Here is a 23,063-nt window from a genome sequence, read left to right on the forward strand (position 1 = left end):
TGAAGAATTTAGTTGGGCATTGCACTAATAGTTTATAAAATAGAGAATCCATGAGGGTGTTACGACAATGCTTAAACATTGTTTAGAGTGTCATGTTTGTAAGAACAAAAGTTGTAGTTTTTAGAAAATGAAAGAGGATTGATTGGCTTTCAAACATCATTATGTTTGGCTTTGGCTACCCTTTTCTTTTTATTTTGGATTAGACTTAATTGGACCTTTTTTCACCTTCTCGATTTTAACGTTTTTTTCTTCTTTTCTTTAACCTTTTTTTCTTCTTTTCTTTCCTATTTGGTTATGCTTGTGTTGTTTGGTTAAACCTATATTGTTCGATTGAGCTTGTTATCTAATTGAGCTGCGATTGTTCAGTTGGCTTTTCTTTTTACATGTTGTTCAATCGACCTTCCTTTGCTTGCATCTTTTTTGGTTTCAACCTTTTTTTCTCTCTTTATCTTCAAGCTTAATTTTGCAACTCTATCAATAAAAAAAAACAAAAACTAAAAGGGAAGGGTCATTTGAATAGTAGTCATTTACTGTAGCTATACAATCAGATTCACTATGTATTGCAATGGTGATTTTATGATTTTACCTCTAAATCCAAAAAAACTTTGGTCTTGTTGATGAGTCAGTAAAGTCTTTTTCTTTTTTAATGAACATGTAGTGACATAAATGCCATTAGAGATAAGAAAAAAATAATAATAACTAGGCTTGTTTTGTATTCACAATTAAGTTATTGAAATGCATTTGATACAAAAAAAAAAAACTTGCCTTCAGCCTAGGGTTATTTTTGTCTTTTTCTATATATAATTTTTGGTATTTTCTTGTTTTATCGAGGGCAATTTGGTCTTTTAATCAATATTAATTAATTTTAAAATATAAAACGTTTATGATACATATGTTGCATAAGTCAGCATGTAGGAGGTGCTCGCGCACTTTGGGCAGCATGTATGGTGTCTCCCGATGGTACAACTTGCCTCTTTTTCGTGTATTTAGGTGCGCCACCTTTTCCTCTTTATAATGGTGCAGTGTGTGTCATCGGTGAATGAGTGATTTGTTGTCGATGAGTCTTTTTTTATTTGTATATTTTCCCTCTCCTAACCCTAAAAATTGCATATTGGTCTTCTTTCTTTTAGATATTTCTATTTCAGTCCTTTTTCTTTTAATTTTTTATTTTTGTCCTTGACCATTTGGTAAAATATTCATTTCTTTTCAGTTTAATCCTTCAAATCCAACTTGTCATATATTCTGTTTTTCAATTTTATATTTATTCTTTTGATTTTTAATTTTTATTCCTTAGCTCCTTTATAAAAGTTTCATTGGTTTTCAGTTTCACCATTCAATCCATGTTTATGTTTTGTTATTTTTTTTAATTTGGTTCTTATTCTTTTAAATTTTTTATTATTTTTGTTGCAATTATTTTTCTCTTAGATTTAACCCTCGAATAAAAAAATTGTCATTTTTCTTTTAATCTCTTATTTTTGTCCTTAGCTTTTTTGTAAAGTCTTCAATGGAGTCATTCAATTTCAATTCCTTATATATTTTTATTTTCAATTTTATATTTATTATTTTGATTTTTGATTTTTTTCCCTTAGCTCTTTTATAAAAGTTTTATTGATTTTCACTTTTACTTTTCAATCTAAGTTTATGATGTTTTATTTTTTAATTTGGTCCTTATTCTTTTAATTTATTTTTTGTGGAGTTATTTTTCTTTTCGATTTAACCTTTCAGTTGAAAATTTTTTGTGTCCATCTAATTTATTTATTTTATTTTTTGATTTAATATTCAACATTAGTTTTTTTAAAAAAAATTGCCTCGATGGTTTTCTTTGATTTTTGTTTTCTAAGTTATCTTGGTCTCGTGATCTAAATCATGGATTTTACGGGTTAACCTAAGTTAGCTCGCCCTTTATTACCCAGGTTATATGTTCATCACACTATCTCAGGTTATCTCAAGCTGGTTTTTTTTTATCTATTTTTATCAAGTTTCTTGCTTCCATGTATTTTTTTTGAGATATCGTGTGTTTTTTTATATAAAAAAATTGTTTATATGCTATCATTATTTATTATTTTATTATCTAATTAAAAAAAATTAATTTATTAAACTCGGCTGATACTATAACTTAAGTTGTTGATTTTTTAAAATTTTCTTTGAAATATACTTATGATATCTATATGTGATTTTTTAAGATAAAAAATACAGATTCGCGATGGAGCGCAAGTGTGTGTTATTTTACTATGGAGGGTCCAGATTCAACAAGTGAAAGCCAATTCCTGTCTTTGTTGCCATGAATTAGGCTTCTCCTAGGATGACCCAACAAGTGCGCAGGCTCTAATTACTTGGACTTCGGTGGCTTCGTGGTGACTTGATTATTTCCGTAAAAGTATAAAACAATTACTTTTTTATTTTTTAACATAAGTATATAAAATATATTCGGTCATCAAAATCCAAGTAAGATTTATTAACATTAACAAAAACCTAAAAATAGAAGGAAATTTATTGTACAAAACATAAAATATTATTACTTATAATAATATAATGATAAAATTATCATCAAGCTACAAGATATTTAAACTAGATATCGTGGGTAAAATAATCTTTTTACCAAGATACAATTATTTTATACAAATTATTAATGGCTAGATTAGTCATTTCATGTTTTTTTGCACTTAAAAACCACTCATATAGCCTTGGAATAAAAAAAAGATACCTTTCAATCAGGGCATTATGGTCTTTTCAATACTTTCAAAAGAGTTAAATTACTGTATTACTTTTCAAGACAAAGTCAATTAAACTCTCTTGCATAGCACGCGTCAGTAAATGACTATCCTCTTTGCTTTTTTGGTGATGTGTGCAGAGCTGTTTAGAAACTAAACACCACATTTTCACAGTGGTGTTTGATAGGTCTCGGTATTCTCTCCGTGATGGGGCAGCGTGTGCGCCAAACACACGCACATCTAGTTTGGTGCAAAACACCATTCGTTTTCCCTTTTTTCTTTCTTTACCTCGAATTTCACACCAACCCTTTTAAAATTTCAAATCAGCCTTTTTAATTTTTTTTCCTTGACATTTGATCCTTGTTTTTTTATTAATATTTATTTTATTTTGAATGATCTATAAAATCATAATTCTTTTTCAATTTCACTCTTTTTTTTTTTTATCTTTCAAATTTATTCATTATTCTTTTAATTGCTATTTGTTTTGTTTGTGATTATTTTTAAATTAATTTTTTTTAGCAGTTTCATCCTCCTTGAGTTTATTTTTCCAATCAAATTTGATTTATGTTCTTTTTATTTCTATTGTTTTTTATTTTAGAAAAAAAATAATGAATTTCATCCCCTTCCATTTTTTATCGTTTAAATTTGGTCCCTATTGTTTTTTATTACTGTTTGTTTTGTTTCAAACCTTTTTTAAATTGATATTTTTATGATTTCATTCTCCTTAAGTTTATTTTTCCTATAAATTTAATTCTCATTATTTTGATTTACTCTGATAAATTTTTTAAATTAGTATTTTTTTCTAATTTTATTCTTAAACATTAAAATTAATTAGTAATTAAGTTTCTTGATTGATCTTAGGCCTAGCATTGCACGAGTTACAAATTTTAGAGAATAGCCTAAGTTTAGAAGGTTCGTCCGTGTTTCCTTGATTTTTTTCCTTTTTTTAAGATAATGTTTTTTTTTTTTTTCATCATTTAGAATTTATTCAATAGAAAGCTAGTCTCCATTATTTTTATGGGAGTGTTTGGGAATGCGCTGCAAACCGCGTTCCTAAAAATTTTGATTTTTTTTGCTTAAAATAAAAAAAATTATGTTTTTAGATCGTTTTGATGTGCTGATGTCAAAAATAATTTAAGAGAAATTAAAAAACTTTATTTTGATGTATTTCTAAGTGAAAAACATTTTGAATCATCATCGCTACCACAATCCCAAACAAGCCCTTATTTGCTTTCTGTAGAATTTCTCACTAGTTTTTTTAAATAACCCAGGTTATCTCGGGTCTTTTTATTTTTTGTTTTTTGTTGAATTTTTTTGGCTAGTTTTTAAAAGTTATGATTTTCTTTGTACGATTTCATCATTCAATACTTGAAATAATTGTTTTTTGAATAATTTATAAAATTAGCATTCTTTTTCAATCTCACCCCTCCAATTTTTAAAATTTCAAATTTGGTTTTTATTTTTTCCATTGCTATTTATTTTGTTTAAAATAATTCTTTTTTTTTTTACTGTTTCAACCTTCTTAACTTTTTTTTTCTATTAAATTTGATTTTCATTCTTTTGATTAAATGAATTGATGGTACGGTAACAACAAATAAGTGCATCAAACTAATTTAATCTTTGAATGAGTATTGAGTAGGATCCACTAACACATATTACAGGCTAATCAGTCTTGAGTAAGATTTGATTATGAAAGATATTAACTAGTTTAATATTTTTTCAAGTTAGTAATAATAATAAAAGTGCATGTTATATATTTCACCAACTCACATGTGTGTGTAAAACTTTAAACAAGTCATGAGAAGTAAAATTCACATGAAATCTCAATTCTCAACCTGATTATATAATTAATGTTTAATCGAGTTAGAGAATTGAACTTTTATTAGACAAGAAATGGCTCAAAAACACAACCTATAACTAAGTACTGCCAGACAACAACAAATAATTAAATAATAATAGTAGTAGTAATAAAAATTAGAATGATTAGTATGAGCTCATGCTCAAATATAGAGCACTTGTGTTCTAGCTAGTGGATTAACATTTCAAAATAAAGAGATCGTGTGCATAAATACCAAAGAAAATCAAGTTTTAAGGCAATCAATGGCTAAAACATAGATCTCATTAGAGCATATGCTCATTCTGAAAGGAAAGGAAAGGACATGAAAAGCTAATTAAAGGGTCGATAATAATTTTTGCAACTTCAGAAAAGTGTTTATTACCCAAAATATAAAAAAATTCCTAGAAACTAAACCAAAATTTTTTTTAACTAAAAAGTATTTTTTATATTGACCAATTTTCCTAACAATAAGTAAACATGAGAAAATTTGAAAAATAATTTTTAAAATCTGCTTTCCATAAAACAAAAAAGGCTTAAATTGAAAAATCGATCATGCAACATATCTGATATTCTGTCTTCAAGTGATGATTTCTTTCCTTTTCACACACCATTTTCTGTCTTTTTATGAACCCAAATCACCAAATTAAATACAATTTAATCAATTTCTCACACAATTCCTTCTCTTTCAGACACTAACTAATGAGAAGTAGTGAAGGTTTTGCATATATTATCTCTATGAAATTCTAGGGTTATGAAATTCTAGGGTTTTGGTGGTACATTAATTCTCTCTTATACAAATGAGAGAATTTGAGGGGGTTTTATTTAATTGATTGGTTTTTTAATTTAATTGATTAGTGCACTAATTCTCTTATATATTGCTTACTTTTTTGTTTATAAATTTATACAAAATATTATAGAGTTTTGGCTTTTCACTTTTATTTCTTTTTCTCCGTGAGTAAGTATAAGATTTTCTTTCTTTAGAATTAGGTTTTTGATTATATATGTTTCTCTTCCACTATAATAATGTGTTTGCCTTGCTTTTTGTAATTTATGTGAAAGTTGATAGATTTACGGATAGATTGTAAGAACTTCAATACACAATACGTGTGAGGATAAGGTGATAATTAGGCTAAGTCTCAGTCCTAGAAGTACCAGAGGATGTCTAAGAACTAGTCTAAGAAGCAAGCAAGAATCTTCAAGGTTAACTAAAAACTAGGTTATGATCAAAATTTGATTTTTTGTCAAAAATCTTGATAATTTCTTTAAAGATTTACTTAAATATATTGTAGAACTCTACTTTCATGAAATTGAAGGATCAAGAGTGGTGCCCCTAAAAAATCTTTAATGGGGAAGCTATCGACAACTTCAATATATTGTACGTAGTGTGTGTAAAGATATTTCTTTTTTTAAATTGAATGTCTTTCCCAACAATGCTAGTGGGTGAAACAATGAGAAAAATTCTATAAACAAGTCAATTTACAAGAGAAATTGTGGCAATTGTTGCTTGCTAAACTAAGAAAACTACCTTAAAGATCCTAAAACTCTAGCGACCAAGAAACACAAAGGCCTTATCCCGCCAAATTTAAATCTAGAAGGAAGAAGGAAAAACAAACTAAACCATAGTTTATTCTATCATAATTGATATTTTTTTTAAAAAAAATCTAGTTTAGCACCTAATTCTTGTCTAAATTCTTTTAATTATAGGAAAATATATGTATGAGAATTAAAATTGCATTCAAGATATTTGATGAAATATCATATTTTAGTTCTTTTTCTAGTTTGATGATAAAGTTGTAGTATTAATATTATAAAGGCTCTTTAGTCATTAAATGAAAATAATAGTATAAATATTCAAATATTTTTTTGTTGATTTGTTTTGGGAGCATCATACAAAGGATGTAAAATGTTACACATGCTACAAAGTTCATGATGTAAAGTGTAAACAATAATAATAAAAAAAACAAGAAGAAAATATAAAATAGACCAAACTATAAAATGATAAAAGTGATTTTTCCAATAATTTACTAGATTTAACATAACATGTAGGGGTGAAATTAAAAAAAAAAGGTCTAAAACATATAATTGTTAAAAGGCTAGAAAAAAAAGGACTAACTCTTCTTTGTAGCATTAATTCAGTGCATGAATATTTTTTGACATTACAAATACAATGCATTATGTGAGTCAAAATATTTTTTTGAAATTGCAAATATGATGTATTATGTGAGCTAAAATAAATTATTAGGTTTAAAGTTGTGTTAACATAACATAATAACATCTAAGAATTAAATTAAAAAAACAAAAATTTATGAACACCAAACATATAATTATTAAAGGACTGGTAAAAAAAAGAAATAATTCATGTGCACTATAACAACTAACAATACACATGAGTCATGGTCCATGATCAAATGAATAGTAAAAAACCCTTGCCTTTTAGTTTATTATACTATATCGGTGGCTCACGTTATGTTATGGATCTAATAAAAAAACTTAAATGCAGAAAAAGAATATCATGGCATTGCCAACTTGTTTTTCAAAGAGCATTTTTTTAAAACTATAAACACAAAATCTAATGTAGATGTTTAATAAAATAGTGCGAGGATTATATGCATAAATAAGTGTAAAAAGAGATTCTAACTTCAACTAAAAAGTAAGTCATGAAGTTGAAAAACATAAAAAAATAAAGATACACAATCAGAAGGCGGGCCATGTGACTCGTCAAGACTTTGTTTGACTTAATACAAAATTTAAAGACTCTATATTTTTTTCAATATCAAGGCGACAACATCTTGGATTGACATGGGTCGCCCTTGATTAACTTACCAGACCCATAACTCAATTCATGGATCTAACTGGGTTTAATAACTTTGTTTCTCTAAAATCATTTTTATTTAATTATATAATAATAAAAATAGACGATCATAGTAAAGCAATTGAATGAAATATAAAAAGAATGATTATGATGGTCTGCATAAAAAGAATGCTTGCCAATAAAAAAAAAGAATGCACATGCATTTCCAATAGGTTTTTTTTTTAATAAAAATATTAATTATGAATAAAAAAAACTAATGTATACATTTAACTAAATAAGTCAAGAATTATATGCGCTAATAAATACAAGAAAGAGTTGTCAACACCAGGAAAAAACTAAACCGAAAAGTTGAGTGATAGATGCATATCAAAATATATAATCTTGAATGATAGCCCATGGATAGTTGGGTTAATGATAAAAAAATAAATAAATTAGAGGACTAAAAAAAAAGGCAAGTTACTATGTAAATATACATTGACTTATAATGCGATGAACATTGAAAGTTATAGCTATTTTAGATTTCTTCTTCTTAATAATATTAATAATCAATAGTCAGCTTAGGTTGAAGATTAATTTATGATTCTTAGGACAACTTGCACAAAATATAAAAGGATAAAAAACACACAAACTAAATGATAGAGATATGATTAGTGCCCTATTATGTCATGAGCCAACCCAATTTCTTTCAATTTTTAAAAAAGATGCTAAGGTGATGCTAACATTCCTAAAAAGATCCAAGACTTAGATCATTGATTCGATTGAGTTTAATCAGTTTAGTTAATTTAATAATACTAAAAAAAATACAATGATGGTAAATGTCGTGGAAAACAAAATGACAAAAAAAAAGATAAAAATATGGTCAGGACTCGTCTTAGTTAACATGTTAAATATGCGACTTGGATGTAGTAACTCTATTGAAAGGAAATTGAATAAAACTATAAAGCTCAGTTATTAAACAATCTAACGTCGAATGAAAAAACTGAAAAAAAATATTATTTTTAAAAAACAACAAAAAAACTTTGAGTCGAAATAGATTAACCCGCTAACCCCACGATTATGGGTATTAGATTGGGATGACCCTATAGAAAGGAAAACAAAAAAAGTGGAAACACGACAACCAATTCTCAACTAATCAAATACTAAATGATAAAATTGAAATAAAAAAATTCAAATTTTTAAAGTTAAATATTGAAGGATCTTATCTGATAATAAAGAAGAAATTAGATAAGAACTCAATAACCCTACAGAAACTAAAATAAAAAATAAAAAATTCAAAGCTTAATGTTTAGTAAAAAAAATATTGAATGATGAAATTGAAGAAAAAAATATAATCCAGAAAATATCAAAAAACCCTACTCGAGTTCACCCAGGTCAGCATGCAAAATCTACGACCTGGTTATAATACTGGGGTAACCACATTTAAAGTAAATTGAACAAAACTATGAACCTTAATTATCAAACAACCCAATGTTGAAGGGCGAGATAACCTAGATTATTTTTAAAATCAGCAAAAAGTCCAAAAGAAAAAAAAGAAAAAAATAAAATGGAGTTCAATTTCCAATTAAATAAATGTTGAAGAATGAAAATGAAAAGACATGAATTTAAAAAAAGAAAAAAAAAACTCAATCAAACATAGACCAAGCTCCTAAACCCGAGTTAATTTCTCAAATTCAAACTCGTTAAATTTTAGACCCGGGTTTAATTAAAAAACTCAATTCCCAACCTATTAAATATTAAATGATAAAACAAAAAGAAATATTAATTTCACCTTGTTTTAAAATTAAAAAGATAAAAAAGCTTCTTTACACAAGTTTAATATATTTTTGCTTTAAAACATAATTGAGTTATTTTACCCTTAAAATAAATAATAAAACCAATTTATCCAAATATACTTGAAAATTATCAATGGGCCATAAGAAAAAGATCTTATAACGATTTCATTCTTCCGGTCTACAATAAATTGTGACTTGGTATACATTGACTGATGACTTTTATTTATTTATTTATTTTTAAAGGAATTGTTCATTGAAAGATGACGGCACCTTAGAATTGGGAAATTGTAAAGAGACAAGTCGGTGTACTTTATGCTCAATCATGTGAATCATCATAATAATTTGAAAATCCAGCGTGGAGCCCCTTCCCTATTTTCTTTATTAAATAGGTTCACATGATCCCAAGCAACAAGTGTCCGTAAACAAAATGCAAAACGACACCATGCAATTAAACAAAAAGCAACCAGGTACTACCACCATTATAAAAATAATAAAAAAATAAATATCATGGCTGTGTCTTTCTCTCTCCCTTGTTAGCCCTGATCTCGAAGCTATCCACGCCACAATTACCATCAAGTCCCTTTTCTTTTCCAAGAAAACTCTACGAACCACAAAAAATACAATGGCAGTATTTTTAAAAAATTTAAAATTATTTTCACTTAAAATTAATTTTTTTAATATTTTTTTAAATTAAAAATATTTTAAATGGTATCCGCCGCATTACCTACACTACGATTGATTATTTTCAGTTTGGTTTAATTTTTATCTATAAAAACAATCAAATTGAAATTTTAAAAATATAAAAAAAATCGAAATCTGTTTCAACCGACCGGTTTTGATTATTTTAAATTAAAAATCAAAACCCTACGGACTAATTTTGGTTCGGTTTAGTTATTTTATATTAAAAATTAAAAATTATATTGTTTTTTTGGGTTTTTTGACATTATAATGTGTTCTTTTCCATTCGGTTTTTTTCAGTTTTGTTTATTTCTTAACTAAACCGGTTCGGTTCGATTTGAATTTTTTATTTCAAGATATAAAACTGAAACTAAACTGAACTGATTTTTTTAAAAAAAATTCTAACCAATTTAATCAGTATTTTTTTCATAATTTGATTTATTCAATTATTTTTTTTTAATTTTTTCAATTTAATCACTTTATCTGTTTTTTTACTCCCCCAACCTACACAGTAAATATCTATCGGAATGCTATATGCTCACGAGGATAGGAACCCAAAAAGCCAGTGGTAAAGGGTTGAAGAATAGTATAATTCTTTTCGTTGTCTCGGAAAGAGAACTTTTTAGACTTTTGGATTATTTTAGAGAGCGTAAGAGTTCAGAGCTTACAAACTTGTTGTAGCTAGGCTTGCAGGGAGTTAAAGCACAAGCGTACAGAGTAGTTAATCCTTCGTCCAGCTCCTCACGACTCTCCTTCTCTCACTCTCTCTCTTCTTTATTCTCTGCCTCTTTTTTGAACTTGCAGTTCTTGATCTGGCATCGATTCTTTCTTATTCTTTCCAAGAAACGAACAGGGTTCTGTTCTGGATTGGCAACATCTCACACCCACAGGTATGTCTGTCTGTTGTATTTTTTACATGTCCGAGGAATTTGGTTTCTTTCCTTTCTTTTCTGCAACTTACTGAAGCCTGTCTCATTGTTACCAGAGAAGCAATAACTGTATATAAAGGATTCATTTTTCTTGATTTATTTCATTTATTTCTTCGTGAGTTCAATACATAACCAAACAGAAACCAAAAATCTGACAAAAGAAATCAAATTAGCAAAACCCTCCCGCACACACACACACAAAAAAACCAGACTGATGCAGGCACCGCACTTTTTTTTTATTTCTTGATAAACTCTGTTTCAGTAAAGAACCTGGTTTTTTTTTTTACTTGTGTTAAACAATTGTGGAAGCAAGTGCAGATGGTTCTATAGGTGTCATTTTAAGGTATTTTTGTGCCTTTGCATTTGGTTGAGTGATAATCAAGTTTTTGTAAATGCCTGGAAAGGGAAGGTGGGTTTGATCTCAAAATCAATTTTAGTCTCCAGAAATTCCATTAATTAAGGTTTAAAGTTTTCATTCATCTTGACGGGGTGTTGTTTTGATCTGAAGGTGGTTCAGTGCAGCAAGAATATAGTACATGTTAGTGAAAAATCTGATGGAAAAAAAGCAATTGGATTTTAATCAGCCGCTTCTATCAGTGAGGAGGTTCTCCTCAACAGCATCCACCAAAGAAGCCAAGATCAAAAGGAAAACTGATGATGCTCTATCCAGAATATCTCCTCCACCTGTTTACAAATCAGAATTGAAATCAGGTCCACTGAGGAACCCTGGAACTGTTCCTTTTGTATGGGAGCGAAGTCCAGGAAGACCCAAGGATGAAAGCAAACCACAAAATCGGGCTCTTCAACGGCCCCCTATTGCCCCAAAGCTTCCGCCTGGCAGGATTTTGAAAGATCAACAGCAAGCTTCAGTTAAAGGTTCTGAAGGCGCTAAACTAGCTGATCGTTCCCAAACAAGAAACGGCCATTCCAGTTTTCAAAATGAAACTAAAGAAGAAATTTCCAAGGAGGCAATAAAGGATGCGTCGAGTTCTGGTTCAGAAAGTGGAGAAGAAGCTTATGCAGATGCACTTGATATCCTGTCACGAAGTGAATCGTTCTTCTTGAACTGCAGTATAAGTGGCGTGAGTGGCTTGGATGGTCCGGATTTGAAACCTTCTGGGGCTTTCTTTACAGATCAGCATGGTCAAGATTTCATGATGGCTCGTTTCTTGCCTGCAGCAAAGGCAATGGCTTCAGAGACTCCTCAATGTTTTACTAGGAAGCAACCCGTCGTGCGAGAGCTACCGAGACAAATAGCCAAGGCAACAGGTGTGGAAAGGCATCCTCTAAATCGATATAGTCCAAACAATATACCAAATTATGCTCAAGCAGATGCAGTGGAAGATAGTGAAGATGAGGATTGTGATGATGACAGACCCGATGATCCATCACTTAAACTTTGTGGGTTGTTGCCTCAGCTATGCTCACAGAATTCACTTTGCTTTATGAATCCTGTACTAGGGATGAGAAAGCAGGTCCCGGTACCCATTTCTTCAGTCTGTACAACGAAGTCTGGGTCTTCAAATGCTGCTTCTCGTAATGTCACTGCACATGAGGTATTCAAGTCCTCTCTTCATTTGTTATTTATCTTCTTCATTACTTGTATGTTTCTGTCTTGCTACCATCATGTTAAAGGGATAAGTTATTTTTAGCACTCTGTTTTTGTATAGCATCAGAGGAATGCCATGTATGAGAAGAGAGAATCCATCAAAATTGCTTGCAAAACTGAGAACAAAAGGCTGGATGAATCATCTGCGTGCAAGGGTTGGCATAGTAAAGTGGCATCACCCACTGACAGTCAATTTCCTCAACCAGTCCATGAAGAACGAAGATGCACTGAGATTCCTGATAAATGTAGGAATTCTGCGGCAAGTGACTTTATTCAATGTGCAAAAGGCAGCACAATTTTTCGAGAATTATTGGCCACTGAGAGCAGAGAATGGGAATCAGTCTCTGCAGTTTCCGTGGCTGAGAAAACTCTGTACATAGATTCTATGCATATGGTAAAACCTCAAAATTCTAATTCAAGTTCGTCTGATGCTAGAGGCTTATCTGAATGCTCAAAGGATGACGTGGAGATACTTGTAAAGAATAGAGAAATTGAAGAAACTGATGATGTGAATTCTTCACTCCTGGATTCCAAGCACTTGAGTACTGTGGATGAGAAGAAAAAATTGCGACCTGATAGTTTGGAGTCTGTAGATTCCTGTTTTCTATCGTTATCTGACAAATCCATTCATGATGTGCACATGGCTGTGATGGATGGTTCCCGACAGGATGAAGACAACATGCAAGTTTCTAACACATTGACCAGCCCGAAAGTGGACAAAGATGGGAAGATTGACTTAGAAAGCCGATCGGATAAAAAATTAGGTAACCTCGAAAGTTCTCATGTCTTTATTCAGGATTCAAATGGAGTAGTGGCTGGTAATGGCAGGATTGATTTAGAAAGCCAGCAGTGTAGAAAGTTAAGCAATAAAGAGAGTTCTATTGGCTGCTATACACAACTACTTCTTCCCCCACCTTTGCCAAAATCTCCGTCAGAGTCTTGGCTAAAGCGTACTCTACCTATTGTTTCCTCAAGGAATTCGTCCTCAAGGTCCCCTCTTGGTATGCATTTACATTCTAGAGTCCAAGCTTCCAAAACACTCTCCGATGACCCGAAGTGGGAAACAATTGTCAGGACCGCTAATATACAGCATGGGCATTTGCGCTTTTCCGAGGTAAATCATGTAACTTGTCTCCTCCCTGTTTAACTCCTTTGTTACCTGACTGCTTGTGCTTACACACAATTTCTTTTATTATTAGGATTTGCTTGCACCAATACCGGAAACTTAGAAGACAAGGTTCCTCAAGAGTCCGATGGCGCAGGCATTTACTTTGCTAGAGTGTCCACCGTTACTGGTCTTGATGTTCTGTAAAATATTTGCCATGTCCATATCTTTCTCTCCCAAGGTGCTCCTTCAGTTTCTTCAAGAGGATACATTTCGCAATCGGAAATCAAAATCCCCTGCTCTTATCATCCAATAAGAAGCTACGCCATGTTATTTCCTTGTAAATCTTGTCAATTTACTTGCACAGAAAAAGATACTGTCCACACGTTTATGTATCATTCCTGTATATGTAGGGCTTATCTGTAAAGCATTGGAGATTCATTTGTTTCTGTGATAAAAGGAGTGGAGGGGGGATCTGCTTTGTACATGATCTGTTCTTCACGTCTTCGATCCAAATAATGTTATGAAAAGAGATACTGTTGAGGCTTAGCATGCAGGGTTGTTACTGTGTAAAATGCAGTTACAGTAGGCTGTGCTAGCAAATGCCCTGCCCCTTGCTGCAGGTCCGTCCGCATAATTTTAGTGTTTTAATTCACAATAGTTAATTGTATATGTAGTTTTTCTTTCATTTGTCTTTCCAATGTTTTATGAGCAGATAATGTACTTTTCACATTCTGAACACTAAATTGACAAATCAATGATAAAATCTATAATTAGGTTTCAAACTAAATGTTTCGTCGATTGAATTCAGGATTTTTATGGTTAATTCCAAAAACATGGAAAACAAGAAAAAAAAAATAATTAAAAGAATTAATTTTGCATAGGCTAATAAAAACGTGTTTAGAAGTGTTGTTGTGGTTGTTCTTCAAAATATTTTTTACTCAAAAATATATCAAAATAATATTTTATTATTATTATTTTAAAAATATTTTTAACATTAGCGTATTAAAATTATTTAAAAACATTAAAAATATATTAATTTAAAACAAAAAAAATAAATTTAAATATTTTAAAAATACAAAAACAAATAGTATCTAAGTTTTACACTACAAGCATGAATTTACTCATGTTAAGATTCACGGATGGAAAAACAAAGTAGATTGATTTTCGCATATCACCTATTTACGGAAAAAAAACACTATTGTTTCAATTAAACTGAGTGTTTTTCCTTGTAATTTAACTTTTGATTTATTAATATTAAAATTAAATTTTTTTTAAAAAAAATATTAAAAATAATCTCGTTACAATCACCCCGACAATATAATATATCTATCTCTCAAAAAGCAAAGCTGCCATCAAAATCAGTACAATTACTGGCGTACGATGAGAAAGCTTGTAATAATAAGGCTAACCATTGAATCAGAAATCATGCACCAATATCGATGCAAGGACTGCACATGATATGATAAGAAAAGGCTCTAATGAAAAACAAACAAACACGTGTTAACTTTAATGGCCGTGTCTTCAGCACTCGTAACATCATCATGCTCCAGCTCTTTTCATTACCAAGGCACAGAAATACCTTTGAAATGACTTTAAAAGCTTTCTAAAATCTAGGGGACCTTTTTTTTTTTATTATTATTATTATTAAGATAAACGAGATTGGTGACTCGTAAGTTACGTTGTATATTCATCATTTCTTTCTTAATTTACTGCAATGATAATATTTTAAAACAAATATAAAAAAAATTCAAAATTCAAATCATTAACTTGATTGGATCCAATAAAATCATGTAATGCAATAATCTGATCTAAAATTTTAGACAACAATAACAAACAAATTATATAAAAAACATTTAACAATAATTAAATAATTAACTGAAACAAATAAATTGCCGATATCATATTTATATATATAAAAAAAAAAGATTATTGAAGACTCGTTATCATTCCACTCCAAACATCGTCTACCATCAAAAAAACTTATTAAAACGATTCAAACCCCATTATAAAAGCTTGTTGAAATTTATTTGAACAAAAAACAATAAATAAAAAGACTTGTGATAACCCAATTAAAAAAAAACTTCAAAAAGATACTTTTATTTAGAAAAATACTAAACTTCCTCACCCCAACCCATTAATTACACAAAACTAACAACACAATAATAGAAATATCCTCTGACCAAAGGGTTAAAAACTTAAACTTCATGTTCATGGGCAGTCTGATAGTTTAATTGTGCATATCAAATGGAAATACAAAAAAAACCCTCACTCTTAGTTAAACTTTTTTATTATTATTTTAAGGGTAAATAAATTATTTAACTAGGTATATTTTATATGAAAATATAAAATTAACACTCAATGCTAGCTTAACAATTCATTTTTTTAAGTTAGTAATGTAAATATACTGCCATCAAAATATAAAACATCCGTCATGTACCCGATCCATTTAAAGATTCCAAAATGTTCTTATTGCAAAGACGATTCTACCCTTAACTATTAGCCTATTAGCTTTTTTTTCAGAGGGCAAGAAGGTGAAAACATTGTTCTCATCTACACTATAATGTGTTTAGGTGAACAATATTTATTTTTTATATATTTTGATTTTTTTTCAATTTTAAGTGATATTTTCATAAATATTAAATTTGACATCTGATCACGCATAAGAAATTACATTAAAAAAAAACTTGGTCTTTTTAAGTTTTTTCATGAATATTTTCTATTCGTATCCAAATTAAGTTTTATTTGTTCTATATGAAAAATTAAAAACCTCACCCAAAACAATCCCACCAAAACTTCTATTTATCCATACTGCCCGTATATATGTATATAAAAAAACCCATCTAATGTTAGTGCTACACTAATATCAAAGTAATATAATTGATTAGAAATAGAAAGAAACGGAAAAGAGAATAATTTATACTACCATTTTCCCAATTTCAATATTTAGCATCTAATAAAGCAAAATAAAGCATAGCAAAGGGCGACATAAGAAAGTCCAACTAAAAAAACCTTTGATGCATTAAAATAATAAAATACCACTAAATAGAAAAGGCAATCCAATAAATATAGCATAACTACGTGGCATTTTCCTTCCTCTTTCCCTTACCTTCTTCCTTTTCACCTTCTTTATGCCAAACACTAAAAACCGACTAAATTGTAGCCCAAACAACCACGACCCCCCTCCCCACAAAAAATCCACTCCCACGATTATCCTCGCGATATATCGAAAACAAAGAAAAGCTAAGGGGTTAATTTGAAAAATTACAGAGGCAGGGCACAAGAATCAAGGGAGAGGGAGGGAAAATAAATAAATAAATAAATGGATGCGAAGTTAATCCAGGATTCTGTTTTCTGCACGCACCACTTCTACATAAAAGAGACATCGAGATGAATCTAATAACGTCCCTAAATGATATTTTTTGGTTTTCAAAATTAGTTACACACATCATCTGAAGATAACAGAGCGGTTGATACATGTCCGACATGCGCCAATATTGTTTTTAATTCCCTTTTATTTATTAAAATACAAAACTAATCCTCACGTTATCTCAGTCTTATGACCAAAGTTCTGAATTTGGCATGTTAATCCAAGTTAAATCATGTCATTTTTTATTTTTTTCTTTGAGGTTATCTCGGTTTAATTTCCTGGGTCATGAGTTTGGTGGATTGACTCAGGTTGTTTTTTATGCTATTTTTTCATTGATTTCTTTTTTAATATCATTTTTTAACATTAACCTGATTGAGAATTGAAATTCATTGTTTATTTCAATTTGTTTTTTATTGGGTTATCTCAATCTTATGACCCGTATCGCATGTTTGACAAGTTAACTTGGATCGTCTTTTTAGGTATTATGATATTCTAAAACACATTTATATGACTAGAAATATCTAAGGTTAATTGAAAAAAAAAGTTTTGGATACTATAGATTTAGATTTAGGGGGTGTTTGGGACAGTGGTAGCAGTACTTTTTAAAATATTTTTTGCTTTGAAATGTATCTAAATAATTATTTTTAAAAAATTATTTTTGATATCATTACATCAAAAAACATAAAAAAATATTAATTTTGAAGCAAAACAATTAAAAAATTTGAAAACTCAGGTTGAAATAATATCTCAAACGGACACTTAAAACGTGTTTAAAATAGTGACAGTGACAGTTTTTCAAAGTGTTTTTTATTTGGAAATGGATCAAAATAATATTTTTTTTAATTTATTTTTAATATCAATATATTAAAAAAATTAATTTAATTAAAAACAATTCAAGATTTCATGAAACTTCAATTGAATCATCAATCAAATGGGCTTGGGCTTATGGGGGCTCTTAGTTGTACAATCCATTTGGTTTGATCTTACAGTTTACTTAGATGATTAGCTAAAAAATAACCGCAAAAGATTTTCTTGGTGGACCCTCGACCGGACGCAGGCCCATATGCTAGTTACATCCTATTTGGGTTCTCCCTGCGGTGTTTCTTTCCATCAGCACTGCTCTGTAGATTCTTAATGCTTTTGCTTCCAGTGGAATTTCCTCAGCTATCGGTCATTGGAAAATCACTTCATAGAAACCTTCTTTCTGTCCAAATCTTGATCTGGGAGTCACAACGAGTTTAGGCCTGTAAGACAATTGGGTTTCATTTTAAACATGGCTGTGGTCGATGTAATCAAATCATGCCTTGATTCCATTGCCCAAGTAAGATTTCTTTTCTGGTCAATTTTGGTTTCTAGATCTTAGTTATTGGGTATCATTGAATCATTTTGTTTTTCTTCAGTTACAATTCTGATTATATGTATCTGAATTTTATGTTTGATGGTTAGATATCAGAGCATGTTGAGGGTGCCATTCTTTATCTCGATTCTGGATGCACGGAAAGTTTCCAATTCGCCGGAGCATTTCCTGTGCTACTCGAACTTGGAGTGAGAGCTATTTGCAGCCTGGAAAACATGTGTTCGCTTGATTCGGTCAGCATTTGTTTCAAAATATATATATATATAACATCAATGTAGTAAATCGACATTTTCATTTGCTTCGTTTGATAGTTCCGATCATCAAGTGCATGCCGTTTAGTTCTCCCCAGAAGCTCTAAACTGAAACCAACTCGCTCAGCAGAACTTGTTTCCTTCTCTTGTCTCTGAATTAGGCTGTGATACTAATCCTAGAAAAAGATGGAATCAAATTGACGAAACAAACTATTAGTTTTTTTCTTTTTAATTACAGTATAATTGTTTAATGTCGAACAATCTCAAAGCTCTAAGAAACGCTTCTTGTATATGAAAAATGCACCACTAATTAAACATTTTCACACTCACAAACGCCTGTGTGTATCCATGTTTGATCTATGATCGGTTTGGACGATGCCAAGTTACTTTTCTAACTAAGATAAAGCTATCTCACTACCACATGTCATGTTATTTCTTCCTTTTTTTTTTTTTTTTTAATTTCAAGTCTCATGCAGCACTTTTGCACATGGATTCTTTCTCTAGGTGGTTAATTGGAACTCAAATTCCGATCCTGCATTGAAAATTGTGGTTATGACATCTCGTCTACTAAGCGATGCACATCGATATATTCTACGTTGCCTGAGTACACATAAAGGTGTTCATCAATGTACAGTATTTACATCTATCTCTGAGGTATTTCTTTGGAATGCAACAAAAATTAAGTCTCAATCCCAAACTTCTTATATTTGAGAGGATATCTATGGATTCTACCATCTTATAATTTGCCTTGTGAGGTTAAATCTTACTAAATGCTTTGCCAATTGTAGCTAGCCCAATCAGCGTACCCTGATTCACCTCTGGGACCAGATGCATTCCATGAGTACGAAATCTTGCTTCTTCAAGATTATGAGGAGATTGTGAAGAAGAGTCAGAAAAAAGCTTCGCACCCAGAGGCTAGCAACTTCCAGGAAAGTTTAACCTTTGAAGATGAAGGATGGTCACGGCTCACATCCAGTGAAGAGGATGTCTCTCACTCTGAAGCTACTTCAAGTGGGAAATATTTTTTTGGAGACAGCCATACAGAATATTTAGGGAAAAAATTGGTCGTTTCGGTGCATCACTTTCCCATGATTTTGTGTCCCTTTTCTCCTAAAGTCTTTGTGTTGCCTTCAGAGGGTTCAGTTTCTGAAGCATACTTGTCAGCCAAACATGATGATTCTCTGAGCCCTGGATTACCTCCCATAAGTACTGGAGCGCCTCCTGATGGTGACGATGTTCCTCCTGGGGCCCTTCTTACAGCGCATTTTCTTTACCATCTGGCTGCTAAGGTAGCGAGTGTGCATCTTCTTAAACACATGCGAGTTATTTTCCTCCTTCAGTGTACTAGTTTATTTATTATAGATATTTTCCTTGAGAGTTTTGTGCAAATACCTCTATAATCACAGTGTTCTTGTTCTTTATATTATCACAGTATCAAAAACATTGGATTCTATGAGAGCTGAGATGATGAAAACCCTGACAATGTTATTTTTTTTTTCTTGTTTCAAAGGGATGAAATCTCTAAAGCACATTTAGAGTTATTCTCTGTGAACAATCTTACTTCTTTCAGAACTGAAACTGGTAAATTCCAGAAGCATTTTTCCTTTAGGAAAAAAATAATGTTAGTCAAGTATTCTCATTATGGAAAGCATTGGTCAGACATGTTCTTGACTGGCAGCTGAGTACAGTTTGGAGGCGGGATCAGTGATTTTTGTATGTGCTCTGGCAAAGTTCTCTTCAGCAGAAATTGCATCAAATCAATGTTTTCTAGGTGGTTTTTTGATGGTTTTGATATGGAATGTCAAAACCTTCAAAAAAAAAAAAAAAGAACATCAATTTGATGCATTTTCAACTAGAAAGCACTTCGCAAAGTATTGCCAAACACACGATCATTAAAGTAGGCAGTTGTAGAAATCTTACAATTTATGGGTTTTTCTAAACTATATTAAAGCTTGGAATGCAAATTACAAATCATCTCTCCAATTTCTTTCCTGCATTTATTTTATTTGGTTACTTATTGTGACATCATTGACAGTACAGTGTAACAGCTTTGGTTTTGGTTTTTGAAATTTGCAGATGGACCTGAAAATGGAAATATTTTCCCTTGGTGATTTATCAAAGACTGTTGGGAAGATTATGACAGACATGTCAAGTCTTTATGATGTGGGGCGCCGTAAACGTTCTGCTGGGCTGTTACTCATTGATCGCACACTTGATCTCCTTACTCCATGCTGCCATGGGGATTCACTTGTTGATTGTATGTTTTCATCTTTGCCTCGAAGAGAAAGAACAACATCCTATTCCTCCGTGAAAGGCTCAAAAACCCAACTCAAACTTGTTCCTTCTAGCCTACAACGTGCACCTCTTGATGTTCAGATACCACTTGGAAAAATATTACAAGAAGAAAAATCCGATACAAATGATTCTCAGCTTGCAGAAAGAATTGAAGCTTTTCTAGGTGGGTGGGATGCCTGCAATTCTTCTCCTGAAACTGTGGACTTAGTAAATCTCTGCAATAAAGTTCATGATGGGAAGTCTTTTCTCTCTGAGATTCAGCTGCTCAATGGATCCTTTGTTTCCAATGAAACATTTCGTGGAACACCATATATGGAAGCTATTTTGGACAGAAGAACAAAAGATGGAGCATTGCTGGTAAAGAAGTGGCTTCAGGAAACCCTACGTCGGCAAAATATCACTGTTAATGTAAAAATTCGTCCTGGTTTTGCTACAAAATCAGAGTTGCAACCTATGATCAGAGCACTAGCAAAAAGCCAGTCATCATTAATCAGAAATAAAGGAATAGTTCAGTTAGGAGCAGCTGTACTTGTGGCGCTTGACGAATTACATAGTACCAGATGGAATGCATTTGCCAGTGCTGAGAAAATATTGAGTGCCACTGCAGGAGATACAAGCCAGAGTCTTGGCGCTCAAATTGGTGATCTTATCCATAAGAGTACTATGCTGGGATCAGATGGAGACAAGAAAACAGAGCATTTGCAAGGGTTACTTTCTTTTAAAGATGCTTTGCTCCTTATGACAGTGGGATATATATTAGCTGGTGAGAATTTCCCTACGTCTGGGTCTGGTGGCCCATTTTCTTGGAAAGAGGAGCATTTTCTAAAGGAAGCTATTGTGGATGCGATTCTAAAAAATGCACCAGTGGTGAAACTTAAGTTTCTCGATGGTCTAACAGAAGAGCTTGAGGCTAACTTAAACAGAAAAAAGTCTGAAGACACAATAGAAGCATCTTCTGATCAGTTAGAATTTGATGATGATCAATGGGGCAAATGGGGTGATGAAGAAGAAGATGATGATAAGAATGATAAAAAACAGGCATATAGTGACATGCAGCTGAAGCTGGAGTTGCTTGACAGGGTGGACAACCTTTTCAAATCTCTTCACAAGTTATCTACTGTGAAGAGGAATGTATCACTGCGAGAAGGGACATTTTCTTCGGAAAGTAACTTCACTGGTGATTCTGACTCAAATAAGAGTTTAATCTATAAGCTTCTGACCAGAGTGTTGGGAAAGTATGATGTACCCGGCTTGGAGTACCATTCCACTACCGTGGGGCGACTTTTTAAAAGTGGATTTGGAAGATTTGGTCTTGGACAGGCAAGTTCCGATCTCGTAAATTCTAAATGAATATACTTCATGAATGATGATACATATTCTGAACTTATTTTTGGATTCTGCAGACAAAACCAAGTCTGGCCGACCAAAATATCATTATGGTTTTTGTAGTTGGGGGCATCAACGCGGCTGAGGTATGGATTTTATGAGCTTTTCCAACCTTTGTACCTCTAGTCATCTCTCTCTCTCTAAACGAAACAATTAAGTCCTTGTCCTGAAAAAGTTTCAGGTTCGGTGACTAGCTCACCATCACCATTAGCGTCTCTTATCTTTCTTAAACGCGTTTTTTAATTGAACATTTGGTATCATAGATTACTTGCATGTTAACAGCTTCATGTTTTTCCTGTAGAAATATAGCTCTCGAGTAATTGAAAGCTGAAAAATTAACCATTTTTTCCCTGTCTGTTGAGAAGGTGCGTGAAGTCCAAGAGGCATTATCTGAGAGTGGAAGACCTGATGTAGAATTGATTCTTGGTGGAACAACATTCTTAACTCCTGACGACATGCTCACCTTACTAATGGGGGACTCTAGCTACATGTGATTCTGTAGAACATTTCTTTAACTTATTAAAGATAGATACAAAGAAAATAAGAGGTAAAACTCATTTTTTACGCCATGTGCTTTCACCAATTTATCAAAAAGCCCCTTCATTATCACTTTGGTCAATTGAGCTTCTGTATTTTCGATTTCAATCAAGTGAACATAGCATACCAAAACAAAAAAAAAGCACTCAATGAAGAGAGTGAGTGATGATGATATTAACGAGAATAAAAAGGTAAGTTAATGATAATGACTCAAACAGTGAAGAAGACTACTGAGATAAATTTTCAATTTTAATAAATTGTATTTAACTGGCTGAAATGAAAAATACGAGGGCTCATTTGATCAGATTGATAATAAAACGGCTCGTTTGATGAAATGGTGAAAATACAGGGTGCAAATAACAAGTTTATCTGAAAATAATGTGTTGTCTTGCAATTTCCAGCTTCACTCAGCAC

General features: G+C 31.5%; 2 protein-coding genes across 5 annotated transcripts; both read left to right on the plus strand.

Moving 5' to 3' along the window:
* The first annotated feature begins 10,386 nt into the window (after window positions 1-10,386).
* On the plus strand, window positions 10,387-14,002 carry LOC7458007 (uncharacterized). Of its 3 annotated transcripts, none has more exons than XM_002320377.4 (4): window positions 10,387-10,700; window positions 11,248-12,295; window positions 12,416-13,462; window positions 13,548-14,002. In XM_002320377.4, the coding sequence occupies exons 2-4, from the start codon at window positions 11,276-11,278 to the stop codon at window positions 13,575-13,577; spliced, it is 2,097 nt and encodes a 698-aa protein (XP_002320413.4). In that variant the 5' UTR covers window positions 10,387-10,700; window positions 11,248-11,275; the 3' UTR covers window positions 13,578-14,002. The 3 variants fall into 3 exon arrangements, with proteins under 3 accessions (XP_002320413.4, XP_024441288.2, XP_024441290.2); XM_024585520.2 differs by having other exon boundaries at window positions 10,388-10,700; window positions 12,410-13,462; XM_024585522.2 differs by lacking the exon at window positions 10,387-10,700 and adding an exon at window positions 10,733-11,148 and having other exon boundaries at window positions 12,410-13,462.
* Window positions 14,003-17,867: 3,865 nt separating this feature from the next.
* LOC7466299 (sec1 family domain-containing protein MIP3) lies at window positions 17,868-22,731 on the plus strand. 2 transcript variants are annotated; one of them, XM_024585612.2, is made up of 7 exons: window positions 17,869-18,144; window positions 18,270-18,413; window positions 18,936-19,085; window positions 19,220-19,720; window positions 20,508-22,046; window positions 22,130-22,198; window positions 22,478-22,731. In XM_024585612.2, exons 1-7 carry the CDS (start codon window positions 18,097-18,099, stop codon window positions 22,604-22,606), a joined length of 2,580 nt encoding a protein of 859 aa, XP_024441380.1. In that variant the 5' UTR covers window positions 17,869-18,096; the 3' UTR covers window positions 22,607-22,731. The 2 variants fall into 2 exon arrangements, with proteins under 2 accessions (XP_024441381.1, XP_024441380.1); XM_024585613.2 differs by lacking the exon at window positions 18,936-19,085 and having other exon boundaries at window positions 17,868-18,144.
* The last annotated feature ends 332 nt before the right edge of the window (window positions 22,732-23,063 follow it).

Source organism: Populus trichocarpa, chromosome 14, assembly GCF_000002775.5.
Source record: "Populus trichocarpa isolate Nisqually-1 chromosome 14, P.trichocarpa_v4.1, whole genome shotgun sequence".
NCBI lineage: Eukaryota > Viridiplantae > Streptophyta > Magnoliopsida > Malpighiales > Salicaceae > Populus > Populus trichocarpa.

Coding starts and splice junctions, on each gene's coding strand:
- LOC7458007 (XM_024585520.2), top strand. CDS start 11,276: ATGTTAGTGAAAAATCTGATGGAAAAAAAGCAATTGGATTTTAATCAG. Junction 12,296..12,409: donor GTAATGTCACTGCACATGAG/GTATTCAAGTCC, acceptor GTTTTTGTATAG/CATCAGAGGAATGCCATGTA. Junction 13,463..13,547: donor GGCATTTGCGCTTTTCCGAG/GTAAATCATGTA, acceptor TTTTATTATTAG/GATTTGCTTGCACCAATACC.
- LOC7466299 (XM_024585612.2), top strand. CDS start 18,097: ATGGCTGTGGTCGATGTAATCAAATCATGCCTTGATTCCATTGCCCAA. Junction 18,145..18,269: donor GCCTTGATTCCATTGCCCAA/GTAAGATTTCTT, acceptor TTTGATGGTTAG/ATATCAGAGCATGTTGAGGG. Junction 22,199..22,477: donor GGGGCATCAACGCGGCTGAG/GTATGGATTTTA, acceptor TCTGTTGAGAAG/GTGCGTGAAGTCCAAGAGGC.